Here is a 12,466-nt window from a genome sequence, read left to right on the forward strand (position 1 = left end):
CACTGAAACCTGCTGTAATGTTATTTACTTTGGCAGATTTTGACCCAAATGTGAGCCTCGTGTGTCAGATTAAAGATTATTCCTCTGTGGTTATAAATATCTCACATGGCATCTCACGTTCATTACATTAACTCCCCTCTTCTCGTCCTGGGAGCTGTCTCTGTGCTTTGGTGCAGAGTTTGATTATAGGAGCATAAATGTTTCCTCACATCCTGAGCTTCAGCTTAGATTTGAATGAAGCTTCTGTCCTTTAGTATCGTTTGTTCGGTAAATCGCTGACATGTTAAAGATCCAAAATGCAGCTGGTTTTTCAGAGGAGCAGGATGGGCTTCATGAGATCTGCTGAATCTCTGAAACATAGACGAGTCAGAGAGTCACAACATGCACATCAGGAAACAAGTGACTTTGAACGTGACATTTTTGTTAATCTGGGGGTTTCAGAAACTGTAGAGTCATCAACAGAGTTTACAGAGAATAGTCTGAAAAAGACAAAATATCCAGTGAGTGTCAGAAGTCTGGGAAAAACTCTCAGTGATGTCAGAGGTCAGAGGAGAACTGCCAAACTCCTTCAAGCAGATAGGAAGGGAACAGGAAGTCCATAATATCGTGTCTGCAGAAGAGCATCTCTGAGTGCACCATGTCTTGAAGCTCGAAGCAGCTTCCTCGACTGTGTGATGCTGTCATGTGACTACTGTCATGATTCGGCTGTGTAGCAGGCAGGAGAGGACCCAAACGCACACTCACGGGGACACGGGGAATAAACTCAGAGAGCACAGCTTTATTGCTGGAAAGGCAGATCACGGGTAATACAAAACTAAACTGGGAAAAACTAAATATAAAGCTCACCAAGAAACACAGGGAGAATCACACACAGCATGAGGGAGAATGCGACACCGAACTGAGGGAGACGCAGACATAAATACACAGAGGGTTAACGAGGGAAGTGGGAACACACGGGGAACACAGCTGACACAGATAACCATAACGAGACAGGGCAGGAGTGAACACAACATGACGCATACTGACGAGAGATTGTCAAAGTAAAACAGGAAGTACACGGAGGTTCAGACAGGAGGAGAGAGAGCACGGGGAGAACACAGACATAACGGGCTGGGGAAAACATGGAATAAACACAAGGAGAGACGAGGGCTCACAGATACACAGGAGGTAACCAAATAAGGAACATCTTAACTAAATAACCTAGGAACCAAGGCATAAATAGTGAACAAAATACAAAACACACAAAAACTAAGAATACTGGGCCAACATGGCCCAGGACCATGACAACTACGGAACAATTGTTTCCAGAATTAAACAGTTACATGGAGAAACCTTTTGAATACAAGCGTGCCCACGCACACAGGTGTACACACAGGTGTGCACACAGGTGTGCACACAGGTGTGCACAGACACAAACTATATCTTCCTTGGCTGTTACCTCAAAGCACACTGTGCTCTGTCGGTCTTGTGTGCTGCACAAGAACATTTAATATTTAGTATTTACTGTTACTTATAATTATCTAGTTATTGCTGTGGTGTTGTGTTTATTGTGTTGTTCTCTTTTTGCTTGTTTCCTTTTTTTTCTTTCAACAGGTGATCCAGTGGATATTTTTTGTGTCTTCTCTCACTGTCCTTCGTCCCCGCTTTCTTCCTTTCTCTCGTTTCTATCCCCCAATCATGTCTGTCCTGTCTATAATAACTTTAAAAATAACTAATAACAACAAAGGTAAATTAAAAGACCAATACAGCTTCAGACAATAATTCTGATGGCTAAAAAACCAAATGGGACAGACAAAAAATTAAAAAAAAAAGAAGAAAAAAAGAAGCAGCAGATTTGTACATTTTAAGCATTTTTATTGAAACATTTTTCTGGACAAAATTAAATCAACAGGTTTAAGTTAAACTTGTTTCTATAAAAACAGATGAACAGAAACACAGACGTCATGATGAGACAGAGTACCGGGCTGTGGTCGACTCCTTTGTCACGTGGTGTGAGCAGAATCATCTGCAGCTCAACGTGGCAAAGACCAAGGAACTGATCGTGGACTTCAGGAAGACCAGGAAACACTTGACCCCTGTTTCAATCCAGGGGGTCAGTGTTGACATTGTGGAGGACTATAAATACCTTGGAGTACACATTGACAATAAACTGGACTGGGCTAAAAACACCACAGCACTTTACAGGAAGGGCCAGAGTCGTCTCTATTTTTTGAGGCGACTGAGGTCCTTCAACATCTGCCAGAAAATGCTGAGGATTTTCTATGAGTCTGTGGTGGCCAGTGCGATCCTCTATGCTGTTGCATGCTGGGGGAGCAGGCTGAGGGTCGCAGATGCCAACAGACTTAATAAACTGATCCGTAAGGCCAGCAATGTTGTGGGGATGGAGCTGGACTCCCTCAAGGTGGTGTCGGAGAGGCGGATGCTGTCCAAGATAAAGACAATGTTGGATAACACCTCCCACCCACTCCATGACATGCTGGTCAGTCACAGGAGCTCGTTCAGTGAGAGACTGAGATTACCGAAAAGCACCACTGAACGACACAGGAAATCATTCCTGCCTGTGGCTCCCTGTACAACGCATCCACTTAACACACTGTTTGCTGCTACAACTACAGCCTTCTTGCACATGTTCTTCCTTTTTCAGCTATTTATTAATAAGTGACTTTTATGTATATATATGCCTGTATATATGGTGCTATTCTTAGTTAGTGTATTGTCTTTGTTAATGGTTGTTTATAATGGAGCACTGTAACGAAAAAGAATTTCCCCCAGAGATCAATAAAGTATTCTGATTCTGATCACCTGTCTTCACATTAATTACAAATTGTTAAATTAAGGTATAAAAACAAGTTTATTGATTGTAAATTTACATGATGTGGTGAAACAGTGATGCTGTGTTTACGTCTGTGTGAGGCGGTTTTTATTTTCTCCGGTTAAAGAGAAATAAATAACAACTTTAATAACATCCCCTCACTGGTTTCTCTTAAACACCACTTTCACCACATGATGGCAGCATTAATACAGTGAAGCAGCCGAGCGACGACGACACATCTGCTGCCCAACAGCTCAGTCAGAGGTCAAAGGTCACTGCAGGCAGTGGATGTGCCAACAGAAAAAAGAAAAACATGTAAAGATGAATCTATTTTTTCATCTTTCCATTTGTTCTGCACTAAAACTGAAACAAAGAACAAATATCTTGGTCGCACGCTGGAATCTGAAGCTGTAGAGGTAACCATAATCAGCCTGTCAGACGCTGGCTGTCCAAACCCACATGGAAAAGAAATAGAAAAGACTGATGTGGCCTACTTCATATAGTGAATCATATAAGGCTGATATGATTTACTCATGAAAGTGGCCACTTTCATATATTGTTTTAGGAAGTATCCAAAACATAAAAGTTTCATTTATATAATTTTCAAGGGATCTTATATCTGTTTTCACTCTTGTATGTTTTCATACAAGTTTCACACAGACAGATACAAACTTTGTAAGATTTATATCTTTTCCATATGGGAATTCAGGGTCTGCAGCCTTTACGGTCCACAAAGGCCGCGTACTCAAAGACCGAGAAGGCCGGAAGTGCGAGGCTTGTGAAATGGGACGGTCTCGTCGCGCTGTTCAGGTTGCCTAGCAACCATGATACTAACCGCTGGAAACGTTTCATACAGCTGTGTTTGACAGAAATGAACGAGAACATATTTTGTTCATTTGTTTCTACATGAGCTCTGTGTGATTAGAATAGAATAGAATAGAATAGAATAGAATAGAATAGCCCACTGAAGGAACAATGGATGGTAATCATGGCCATTGATCAATGGGTTTTGGTCAGTGGTTGTTGATCAATGGTCATGAGAATTTGCATAATTATGATTAAGGAACTGACCTCCCAGCCCCTTGTTCCTTCAGTGGGCTGGTTTCAGTCATTATGCAAATGTCCTGTTTATAAGATTGAAACCTGCAGTCAGCTGAGACTGAAGACGTCACCTGATGATGACGAAACGTTTCCCCCCCTGAAAACGTCCAGATGAACAGAAGCAACTTTTGGAGATTTACTTTCCTGGAGGGATGAGCATCAAGACGAAACATGGCCAATATTATAGTTATTATATTAATCATTATTAGTTATTACAGCAGTGAACTTGAACTCGTGTCAAACACTGAGCTTCAGTAAAGATTCAAGTTGCAGTTATTTATATTTCCTATCACCTTAACTCTTCACTCAAAGACGAGTATCTGTGACAGTGCATATATAGATGTTTTATATATAAGAGACAAATATTGTTCGTTTAATATGTTGGCATTACTAAATTTGGCTCAATGCTTACTTATATGTGTAAAAAGCAAATGTACGAGCTGTGATAACTGTTTCTGATAGAATGAAGAGTAGACTGATATATGAAATATTCCTTTATTGGGTGAGAAAATCAGACCATGTCATAACTGCTGTAAGTCACACAGAATAGACATCAGAGCCTTAAACAGGCTGACGTCTGCTAAATGGGTCAAACTGGGCAGACAGTACACAAACACATACTTTTGACAGTTTAATCTTCGGCCGCTCCGCTTCTGCCGCTTTTTTCTACAAAATTATCCACACCCACCGCCGCGCTATGAATTGTGGGATATGTTGAGCCATGTAGGATAGACAGACCCATCCTTAAAATTCAGGGAAATGAAGGACGCATTTCGAGCAGCCTTTGAATTGGGACAGCCTTCATCTCGTCGCTGTGACGTAATCGGCCTTAAAATGAGGCCTTTAAGGCTGCAGGCCCTGAATTGTGTTACAGCTGCTGTGATGACTGCATTTATCCACTTGGAGCTCTGATGATGATGACAGCTTATCACGAGTGTCCTCCCCACAAACCACTGAAACAGCCAGCAGGATGAACATCTGCTGATCTGCTTGTATCTGTGGCCTCTGTGCAGCAGACAGGCTCGGTGTGAGGGCGGTCGGATCGGCTTCACATTTATGCTGATTAAAAACGCTCAGACTTAAAAAATCTCAGTTACTTAAGATGAGAAGCAGGAGCGTAACACAGAGCTCTGGGTCCTGTGCACCAGCAGCCTCTGTGGGCCCCTTCCCTTCCTGACTGCACTAAAACAAAATCGTTCTACAGCAGTGTGATCATCTTGCAGGTCAACTGGATGATTTAGAGCTAACAAAGCTAAGTAAACACATCCATCACCACAGAAGTGACTGCCTATAAATGTATTTTAAATCGAGGTATTTCAATATGCTGTTTCATCTTCCTGAAACACGCCGACTTCCTCCACGTGCCTCTCTTACCTCAGAGCACAGCGGTGAAGAAACACTGGCTGTGTCTGATGCAGGGTCAGAGAAGACGGCCGTGTTCATGTTCACAGACGGATTCTTCTTCGTTTACACGATGGAGCTTTAACCTGCACGTGTGGACGTCTCGCTGAGACGCTGATTTCTGGAAGTCTTTCTGAGCGCGTGCACAGAATCATATTTTTAATTCAGCTGAAGATTGCAAACATCCACTTTCATTTAATGACATTATGAACTGTAGATGAGACATTCAGTGTTGTGATGTTGTAAGAGAAATATGTGTTTATGAGCTTTACAAATCAATGCATTCTGTTTGTATTTACATGTGTCCCAGCTGTTCGTGCAGTTATAACTGCAGCTGGAGCTACGACCGATCTGACATCATCATCACTTTCATGGCATCATATTTGATCAGCATCAGTGGATTTACAAGCGTAGAGACCGGACAGTATGTTAGCATCAGTAGGAAAGAAAAACAGACTGGAAACCTTTAAGCAGTGAGTCAGTGAGTCTGTGCTCACTCTCATACGTCCTCAAAGCTTCTTCATTTAAACAGGAAGCAAAGCTGCATCACTGAGAGCAGCATGAGTACAGAACAACACTCTGTCTACCAGGTACTGTTTCTCAGGTTGGGGAAACCTGCAGTCAGCTGAGACTGAAGAAGGATGATGATGATGATGAAATGTTTCTCCCACTGAACATGTCATCTACCAGTGTTAGCACTGCACAGCTGTCTCAGTCTGTCTTCCTGTGTCTATTTATACTTTTTCCTTCATTTTGTTGCATTTCGTGGATTCTGTTACTTTGAATCTGAAACTTTGTTTTGCTTCAGTTTTGGATTAAATTTGGACTTTAATCAGCCAAATCAACAGCTCACCTATTCTCTATTCTCACGTGGTTCTATCAGGCATCACATGGACTTTCACTTAACCTTGGGCCTTCTGTCCTGAGCTGCAGCTCTGTGAGTAAGACAGGCACGAACATCAGCCAGCGTTTCGTTTGCAACAGGTAATAAAAACCTGGTGCAGCCATCGTCTCTCAGGATCAGCAGTATTGGGCTGCTTCACTCACTCTGTGATTCGATGACACCGACTTCATTACCTCCAACTCCTCCTTCAGTGCAGAGAGAAACATCTCTGGACCTCTGAGTGATTTTGATACCAGGGATTCGCCCCCTGCTGGCCAATGAAAGAAACGCAGGCACTTCCACTTTGGCTTCACTTTTCAATCACAGAAAATAGATCCATGTTTTACACAGTTGATTCATATTTCTGTTTTCCTCAAAGTATTCACAGCAGTGCAGTGAAAGCATGCAGTTTGTTCTGCATGTTGTATTAAGGAAAGATCACAGAGGGAGCAAAATAGCAACAAATACAACTCATAACATGTGAAATAACAACGTCTGGCCTGATGGTGGCAGTACTAGAAACACGAGGATCACAGCAGCATCATGATGGACCGACTGAGAGATGATCTAATATGAAGTAACACATCTAATCTTGGACAGTTTAACAGTTTGTTTCTTTAAAGTGCAGCAGAAATAAATCTGTAAGTGACAAAGTGACTTTTCCTTTAATCTGAGCTGTGAACGTGTGTTTGTGAAAAATGAAGTTCTTCTTGTTCCAATGCTTTAATATTTGATGTCAGTGACTTTACAAATATAAAAACTGAACTGCGTTCTGCACGGAGGAGTTTGTGGTTTGTCTTTCTTTGCTACTTCCTTGAAGCTTCTTCCTGTACAAAAGCAGGAAGAAGGCTGGCCAGAGTGACAGCAGTGTGCGGACAGGATGTCACTGTAGTACTGCACACCTGTTAGAGTACAGCTTAAACTCCTGCTCAGCGTCTCCATCCTCTCACGATGTCCTCAGATATTTATGCTGAACCAGATCTATCAAAGAAGGTGAGATACAGCAGAAAGGAGGACGGAGCAGAGTGGGAGCAGAGGGAGGTGGATATCTACGAGAGTGCAGATGCAGCAGGAGGTGAGTGAACCGTAATAACATTTCATTTCTGGTTTGTTACAGTTAAGTTTTCACAAACTGCCATCAAACGTCAAACTTTTTACCTGACTCGCTGTTTCCTGTGATGTACGATTATTTCCTCTTACTGACTTTGAAACAGACGCTCTGCACAGAAAACAGATTTGGACACTTAAAGGGACCAAGGAAGGTCTTTTGCTCCCTGACTTGTATATTTAAATGTGCTATTGTTACATTTTCATTTGTAAAAATAAACAGTGAATCGTGGATAACAGCCCAGATTCAAAGATATCCTGAAGTACACGCTGCTTTACAAACGCGTGAGCAGTGCAGAGAGGAAGGCTGTGGGCGAGCGTTTGGATGCTGTTTCTAACCCAGTTACACAAATATCATCTACCTGGTCCTTTAAAGGGAAGCTGCAATATCAGGAAATACATCAGTTCTAAAGCACACGTGTGTCAAATTTTTACCATGAAAATGAGAGAAAAATGCATTTAAAGATATGAGAACATTTCTGAATGTGTGTCGTAGATGAACACATCAGTCTCATGGTATGTTAAAGACATATTTAACTAATATATGATCTCATCCATAACCCCGTTCTGTTGCTGTAGTCACGTAAATCGTTTGGACACTTGAGGGTTAAACACAATGCGGATGTCTTATTTTGGTGTCTGACTCTTGTGGAGATGAGCTCATGAAACCACAGGTCTATTAAAGACAGAGAGACAGGAAATGACAAACAGCTCTACCACCTGAGCCACAGCCAGGTGGTAGAGCTGATCAGCTGATAGGAAGGTTGATGGTTCGATCCCCTCCAGTATGCATGTCAAATATCCTTGGGCAAGATACTAACCCCAAGTTGCCCTCTGATGTGTTCATCAGATTGTGAATGTAGTTTAGTTTGCACTTGTGTTTAGAAGTGCTTGTATGAGTGGGAGTGAATGGGTGAATGAGGCATGCTGTATCAGCGCTGTGAGTACTCCGGGAGAGTAGAAGAGTGCTGTATAAGAATCGGTCCATTTACCAAACCAACATCCACACTGCTTTCTAACAGGACCACAGACTCAGAATCCTCCTTCAGTCCTGAAGGGCTCTTTCAGATGTGCTACACTGGGTCTAAGAGTGCTGTGCCTCCTGATGTTAGCTGGGATCATCATCCTGTCCATATGCTGTAAGATAAGATACAACCTCTGAACTTCTCCTGCAAATGAATGTATGACTGATACTGAATCCCAGCAGCCAACAAACATGCAGCTTCACAACCAGAACGTGTCCTTCTGCCACAGCAAATACAGGAAGTACCTGATCACATGGAAACACCTTTGATATGAGGAAGTGTTGAAGCCTCAGAGCAGCTTTGACTGAATGTAAAAAGACATATTTTCAGTGAGAACAGGCACATGTCACATGAGTCAGAATCTATTCTTTCAAAGCATATAGATAACATCTCTGACTACAGGTGTAGAAATGCTGTTTGACTCTTCACCTTCTTCCTCCACACTGAAGCACAATTATTCTGAATCTTGTCAGTGGTTTTTGTTCACAGTTGATACGTATTTAGCTCATCAGATTTCCTGTAGTTCTAACACCTCCACCCACAGGACATGTTAAAGAGCAATGGCTGCAAGTTTCTGACTCTTATTGATATTTGACAAAGCAGAGGAAGAAGATTATTTCTGTTCAACGTTTCACTCATTTTATTTTATTTTATTTTATTTTGGTTTCACTGAAATATTTCAGATGCTTTGAACAAGAGTGAAAACAACAAACTTCACTTCAAACACAATAAACTGAACCACAGTTACAACGAGCTACAGACTGAACATCAAGGTAAGAAAGTTTTTAAAATTAACAAGAAAATACTAATGTCAGATAAAATTTATATTTACATTTTTAACATGTTTTTTTCTACAGAAACAAAACGACTCAACAGTCAGTTACAGGAAGAAGTGAAGAAGCTGAAGGAGAAGATAGAAGGTAATAAAGTTTGAATAACTGATAGAAAACATCAGTGTTACACAGTGATAACCTGATTGTGTCTTTGTTTTGAATCCTAAATGTTTGATGCTGTGTAACAGTTTCTCTGTATAAATGTAAGTTTCAGTTCATTATGAATAAGAGAGAAAACCTGAGTTTAAATGAAGCATTTACAGGGAAAATGACAGGAACCAAAGATTAATGTGATACAACAGGACACAAAGTCTGTCTTTAAAACATGTGTTTGACTTTAAGAGAAGTGTCCAGAAGGATGGACGAGATTTGGAAGCAGCTGTTACTTTAAATCCACTGAGAAGAAAACTTGGCCTGAGAGTCAAAACCACTGTAAGACCAAAGGAGCTGATCTGGTGATGATAAACAGCAAAGAGGAACAGGTGGGTGTGTTTGTTCATGTCTGTGTGATCTTTGATGGAGCTGACAGTCACCTGTTACTTGTGTCTTTGACCTGCTGTCAGTCTGTGACCTGCTTCCTGTCTCCACTCTGATGGATTTCTTGGATTCTCCTTTTTTGTTGCAGACACATTCAAACGTAAAGTTTTTACACATTTGACAAACATTTAATTTACACAGAAATGTTATAAAATGAGAGAAATCCTCATAATCCAGATTATTTTTCTGATTCAATCCAACTGAATCAAATGATTTGTTAACACTGATTCCACTGCAACACTGACTGAGCTACAGGAGGAGCTGATATTCATCGATTCTTTGGCTCTTTCTGATTTCTGCACAGTGGAAGAAAAGTTTCATCACAGTTATTCTTCCTTCAGACATGTTCACAAGATGATGTCACTACAACAGAAGTGCTGAATTATGACTGGAGACAATATTTGTGTCTCTTCTCAAACAGGAATTTGTCAGTAATTTCAGAGGATACTCTTGGATTGGTCTGAGATCCAACCAGGCATCAGGAGGATATGAATGGGAATGGGTGGACGGATCAGCGCTGACAGAAACGTGAGACATTAGTTTGTTTCTATTCCAGAGTTATTATTTAGAAGTGAAACACTGATGTTTTGGAAGATAGATCAGCAATACATGAGCTGAGCTATTTTCCAACAGCCCCACAAACTGAATGTAAAGAAAAGCAGAAATCCTCCTTTGAATGAACAGCTGTGCTTGAACTCTCTTCATCTGCAGTCTGTGATGACGTTCAGTTACAACAAGTCAGTTTGAAGGAATCAGGATTGAAACATGTTCAAAGCAGCGACCGACACATTTCACTTTGTTCAATTTGTCTTCATGTTTTTGTGCTGTAATGTTTCTTTTCTCACAGAACAAAAAGTGTTTCAGAGAATTCCTGTCTCTTCTTCTTTGGTGTTTGTAAAACTTCAGAACATATGAAGGAAGAAGCTTCAGTAAATATGACCTGATAGACACACATTTCAAAGTGATGTCTGTAAACAGCTGACAAACAGTTTCAAACAGCAGAAAGTCAGCTCTGACTTCTTTTTATTCTCCATTTTTACAGCAGGAAGATTTCATATTCATCAAAGCTTGAAAGCTGTTTTAGTGTGCATGATGATTCTCAGAGAAAAGTCTAAAGGAGGGAAAGTGGGCGAGAAACCTGGGAAAGAAATACAGCAAATATTGGAAATATTCCAAAAGAGACGCATATTTATATGAATGTGACAATAGTTATGAGTTTAGTCCAGTTTCATATCAGATTTGATCTCTCTGACAGGTTCTGGGGAACAGGATGGTCAGATCCTTATTCTGGTTACCGTGGAGTCTGCTGTGACCGTGATGGGAAATGGACGGGGTCATATGATCATGAATCAAAGACCTTCATCTGTGAGAAATGAGTTTGGTGCTTTGATGTAAATGTTTGAATAATCCAACCAAAGACACCTCACTATGAAATGTCCTGCATGAGCCTCAGACTCAGCTTACAGTCTTTACTTGTTCATTCTGCATCATATATTGATTACATATATTGTCCCTCTGTGCTCTGTGCTGTACAGTAAGGTTGGAAGTCATCCACACAAAACCTGAAGTACTTCATTACTCTGTAGTTCCAGCAAATTGTTCTAATAAAAGTCAAAGTGCAGCTTGTCTTTACTTTGCTTTACTTGGTTTATTCATCAGCCTGTTGGTCCTAAAACTTCAGTAAATATCTTCTTCAGTTTCTCTCAAACAGCTGAAAGTTGCTGCTTCTTACTTTTAGCTACAAATCAGGAACCAAGAGACTGAAACCAGCACAAATTCAGTTTGTCAAACTTACAACGTGTGAATAAGTGAAGATGAATCCGTTTAAAACAACTTTCCTTCTTCTTCTTCACTTACATCAAAACACAACTTTACCTTCCTGCTTAGTTTGCAGCGAGCTGCCTGCACAGCGTTAACACACTGAAGGTCAAAGTTCATTTCAGCATGGCAGAAAGGAAAAGTCCAGAAACAACAACCCTCACAGTGGACACGGTTAAAGTCTGTTGATGACTCTGAACATGACTCGGGTCTTTTTGTAACGTGGGCCTTAGTCGTCTTCATGAATCAGACAGTTTCAGAGCGTTTGAAGTGACCCTGGGAGTGCTGTATCTGCTGATTCTGGCTGGAATCTTAACACGCTGTGAGCAACTTTATTTATCATGTTAGATTTGTGATTTTTTAACATTTTAAGGGAAATTATTTGATGTTGTTGACCTGATTCTGTTCACTTCCTGTTCTCTCTTCATGTTACAGTTAGAAACAGTCACTCTGCAGAGTTTTCTTATATATGTTACACTACTGCTGAAATATGTTCACCTCCTACAGACTGGTTACAAATGTGCTGGGGCCCAGCTAACTGATGAGATCTACACTAAAGTAAATTAACTTAATACAAGGCTGTCGAGGCTATCGAGGCTATCGTGGCTCAAGAGTTGGGAGTTTGCCTTGTAATCGGAAGGTTGCCAGTTCGAGCCCCGGCTTGGACAGTCTTGGTCGTCGTGTCCTTGGGCATGACACTTCCCTCTGGTGGTCAGAAGGCCCGGTGGCGCCAGTGTCCGGCAGCCTCGCCTCTGTCAGTGCGCCCCAGGGTGGCTGTGGCTACAACGTAGCTGCTGTCACTAGTGTGTGAATGGGTGGATGACTGGATGTGTGAAGTGCTTTGGGGTCCTTAGGGACTAGAAAAGCACTATACAAAAACAGGCCATTTACCATAAGCCTTTAATGTTAGTAGGGATGGGAATTGTTTAGGCTTTATCCAATACCAGTA

At 41.2% G+C, this 12,466-nt stretch overlaps 1 protein-coding gene across 1 annotated transcript; it reads left to right on the top strand.

The window, feature by feature from the left end:
• Nucleotides 1–7,065: 7,065 nt before the first annotated feature.
• Nucleotides 7,066–10,988, top strand: LOC146682362 (uncharacterized). Its single transcript, XM_085445605.1, has 6 exons — nucleotides 7,066–7,272; nucleotides 8,327–8,443; nucleotides 9,013–9,102; nucleotides 9,187–9,249; nucleotides 9,505–9,644; nucleotides 10,121–10,988. Exons 1-6 carry the CDS (start codon nucleotides 7,149–7,151, stop codon nucleotides 10,229–10,231), a joined length of 645 nt encoding a protein of 214 aa, XP_085301731.1. The 5' UTR covers nucleotides 7,066–7,148; the 3' UTR covers nucleotides 10,232–10,988.
• The last annotated feature ends 1,478 nt before the right edge of the window (nucleotides 10,989–12,466 follow it).

This window comes from Copadichromis virginalis, linkage group LG22 (assembly GCF_057382275.1).
Source record: "Copadichromis virginalis isolate Kocher_CV1m ecotype Utaka linkage group LG22, C_Virginalis_male_GT1.1, whole genome shotgun sequence".
Classification (NCBI taxonomy): domain Eukaryota; kingdom Metazoa; phylum Chordata; class Actinopteri; order Cichliformes; family Cichlidae; genus Copadichromis; species Copadichromis virginalis.

Excerpts from the sequence above, each read along its gene's own strand:
- LOC146682362 (XM_085445605.1), top strand. The coding sequence starts at position 7,149 with ATGTCCTCAGATATTTATGCTGAACCAGATCTATCAAAGAAGGTGAGA. Across the intron at positions 9,103-9,186 it reads GCTACAGACTGAACATCAAG|AAACAAAACGACTCAACAGT; the intron begins GTAAGAAAGTTT and ends TTTTTTCTACAG. Across the intron at positions 9,250-9,504 it reads GCTGAAGGAGAAGATAGAAG|AGAAGTGTCCAGAAGGATGG; the intron begins GTAATAAAGTTT and ends TTTGACTTTAAG.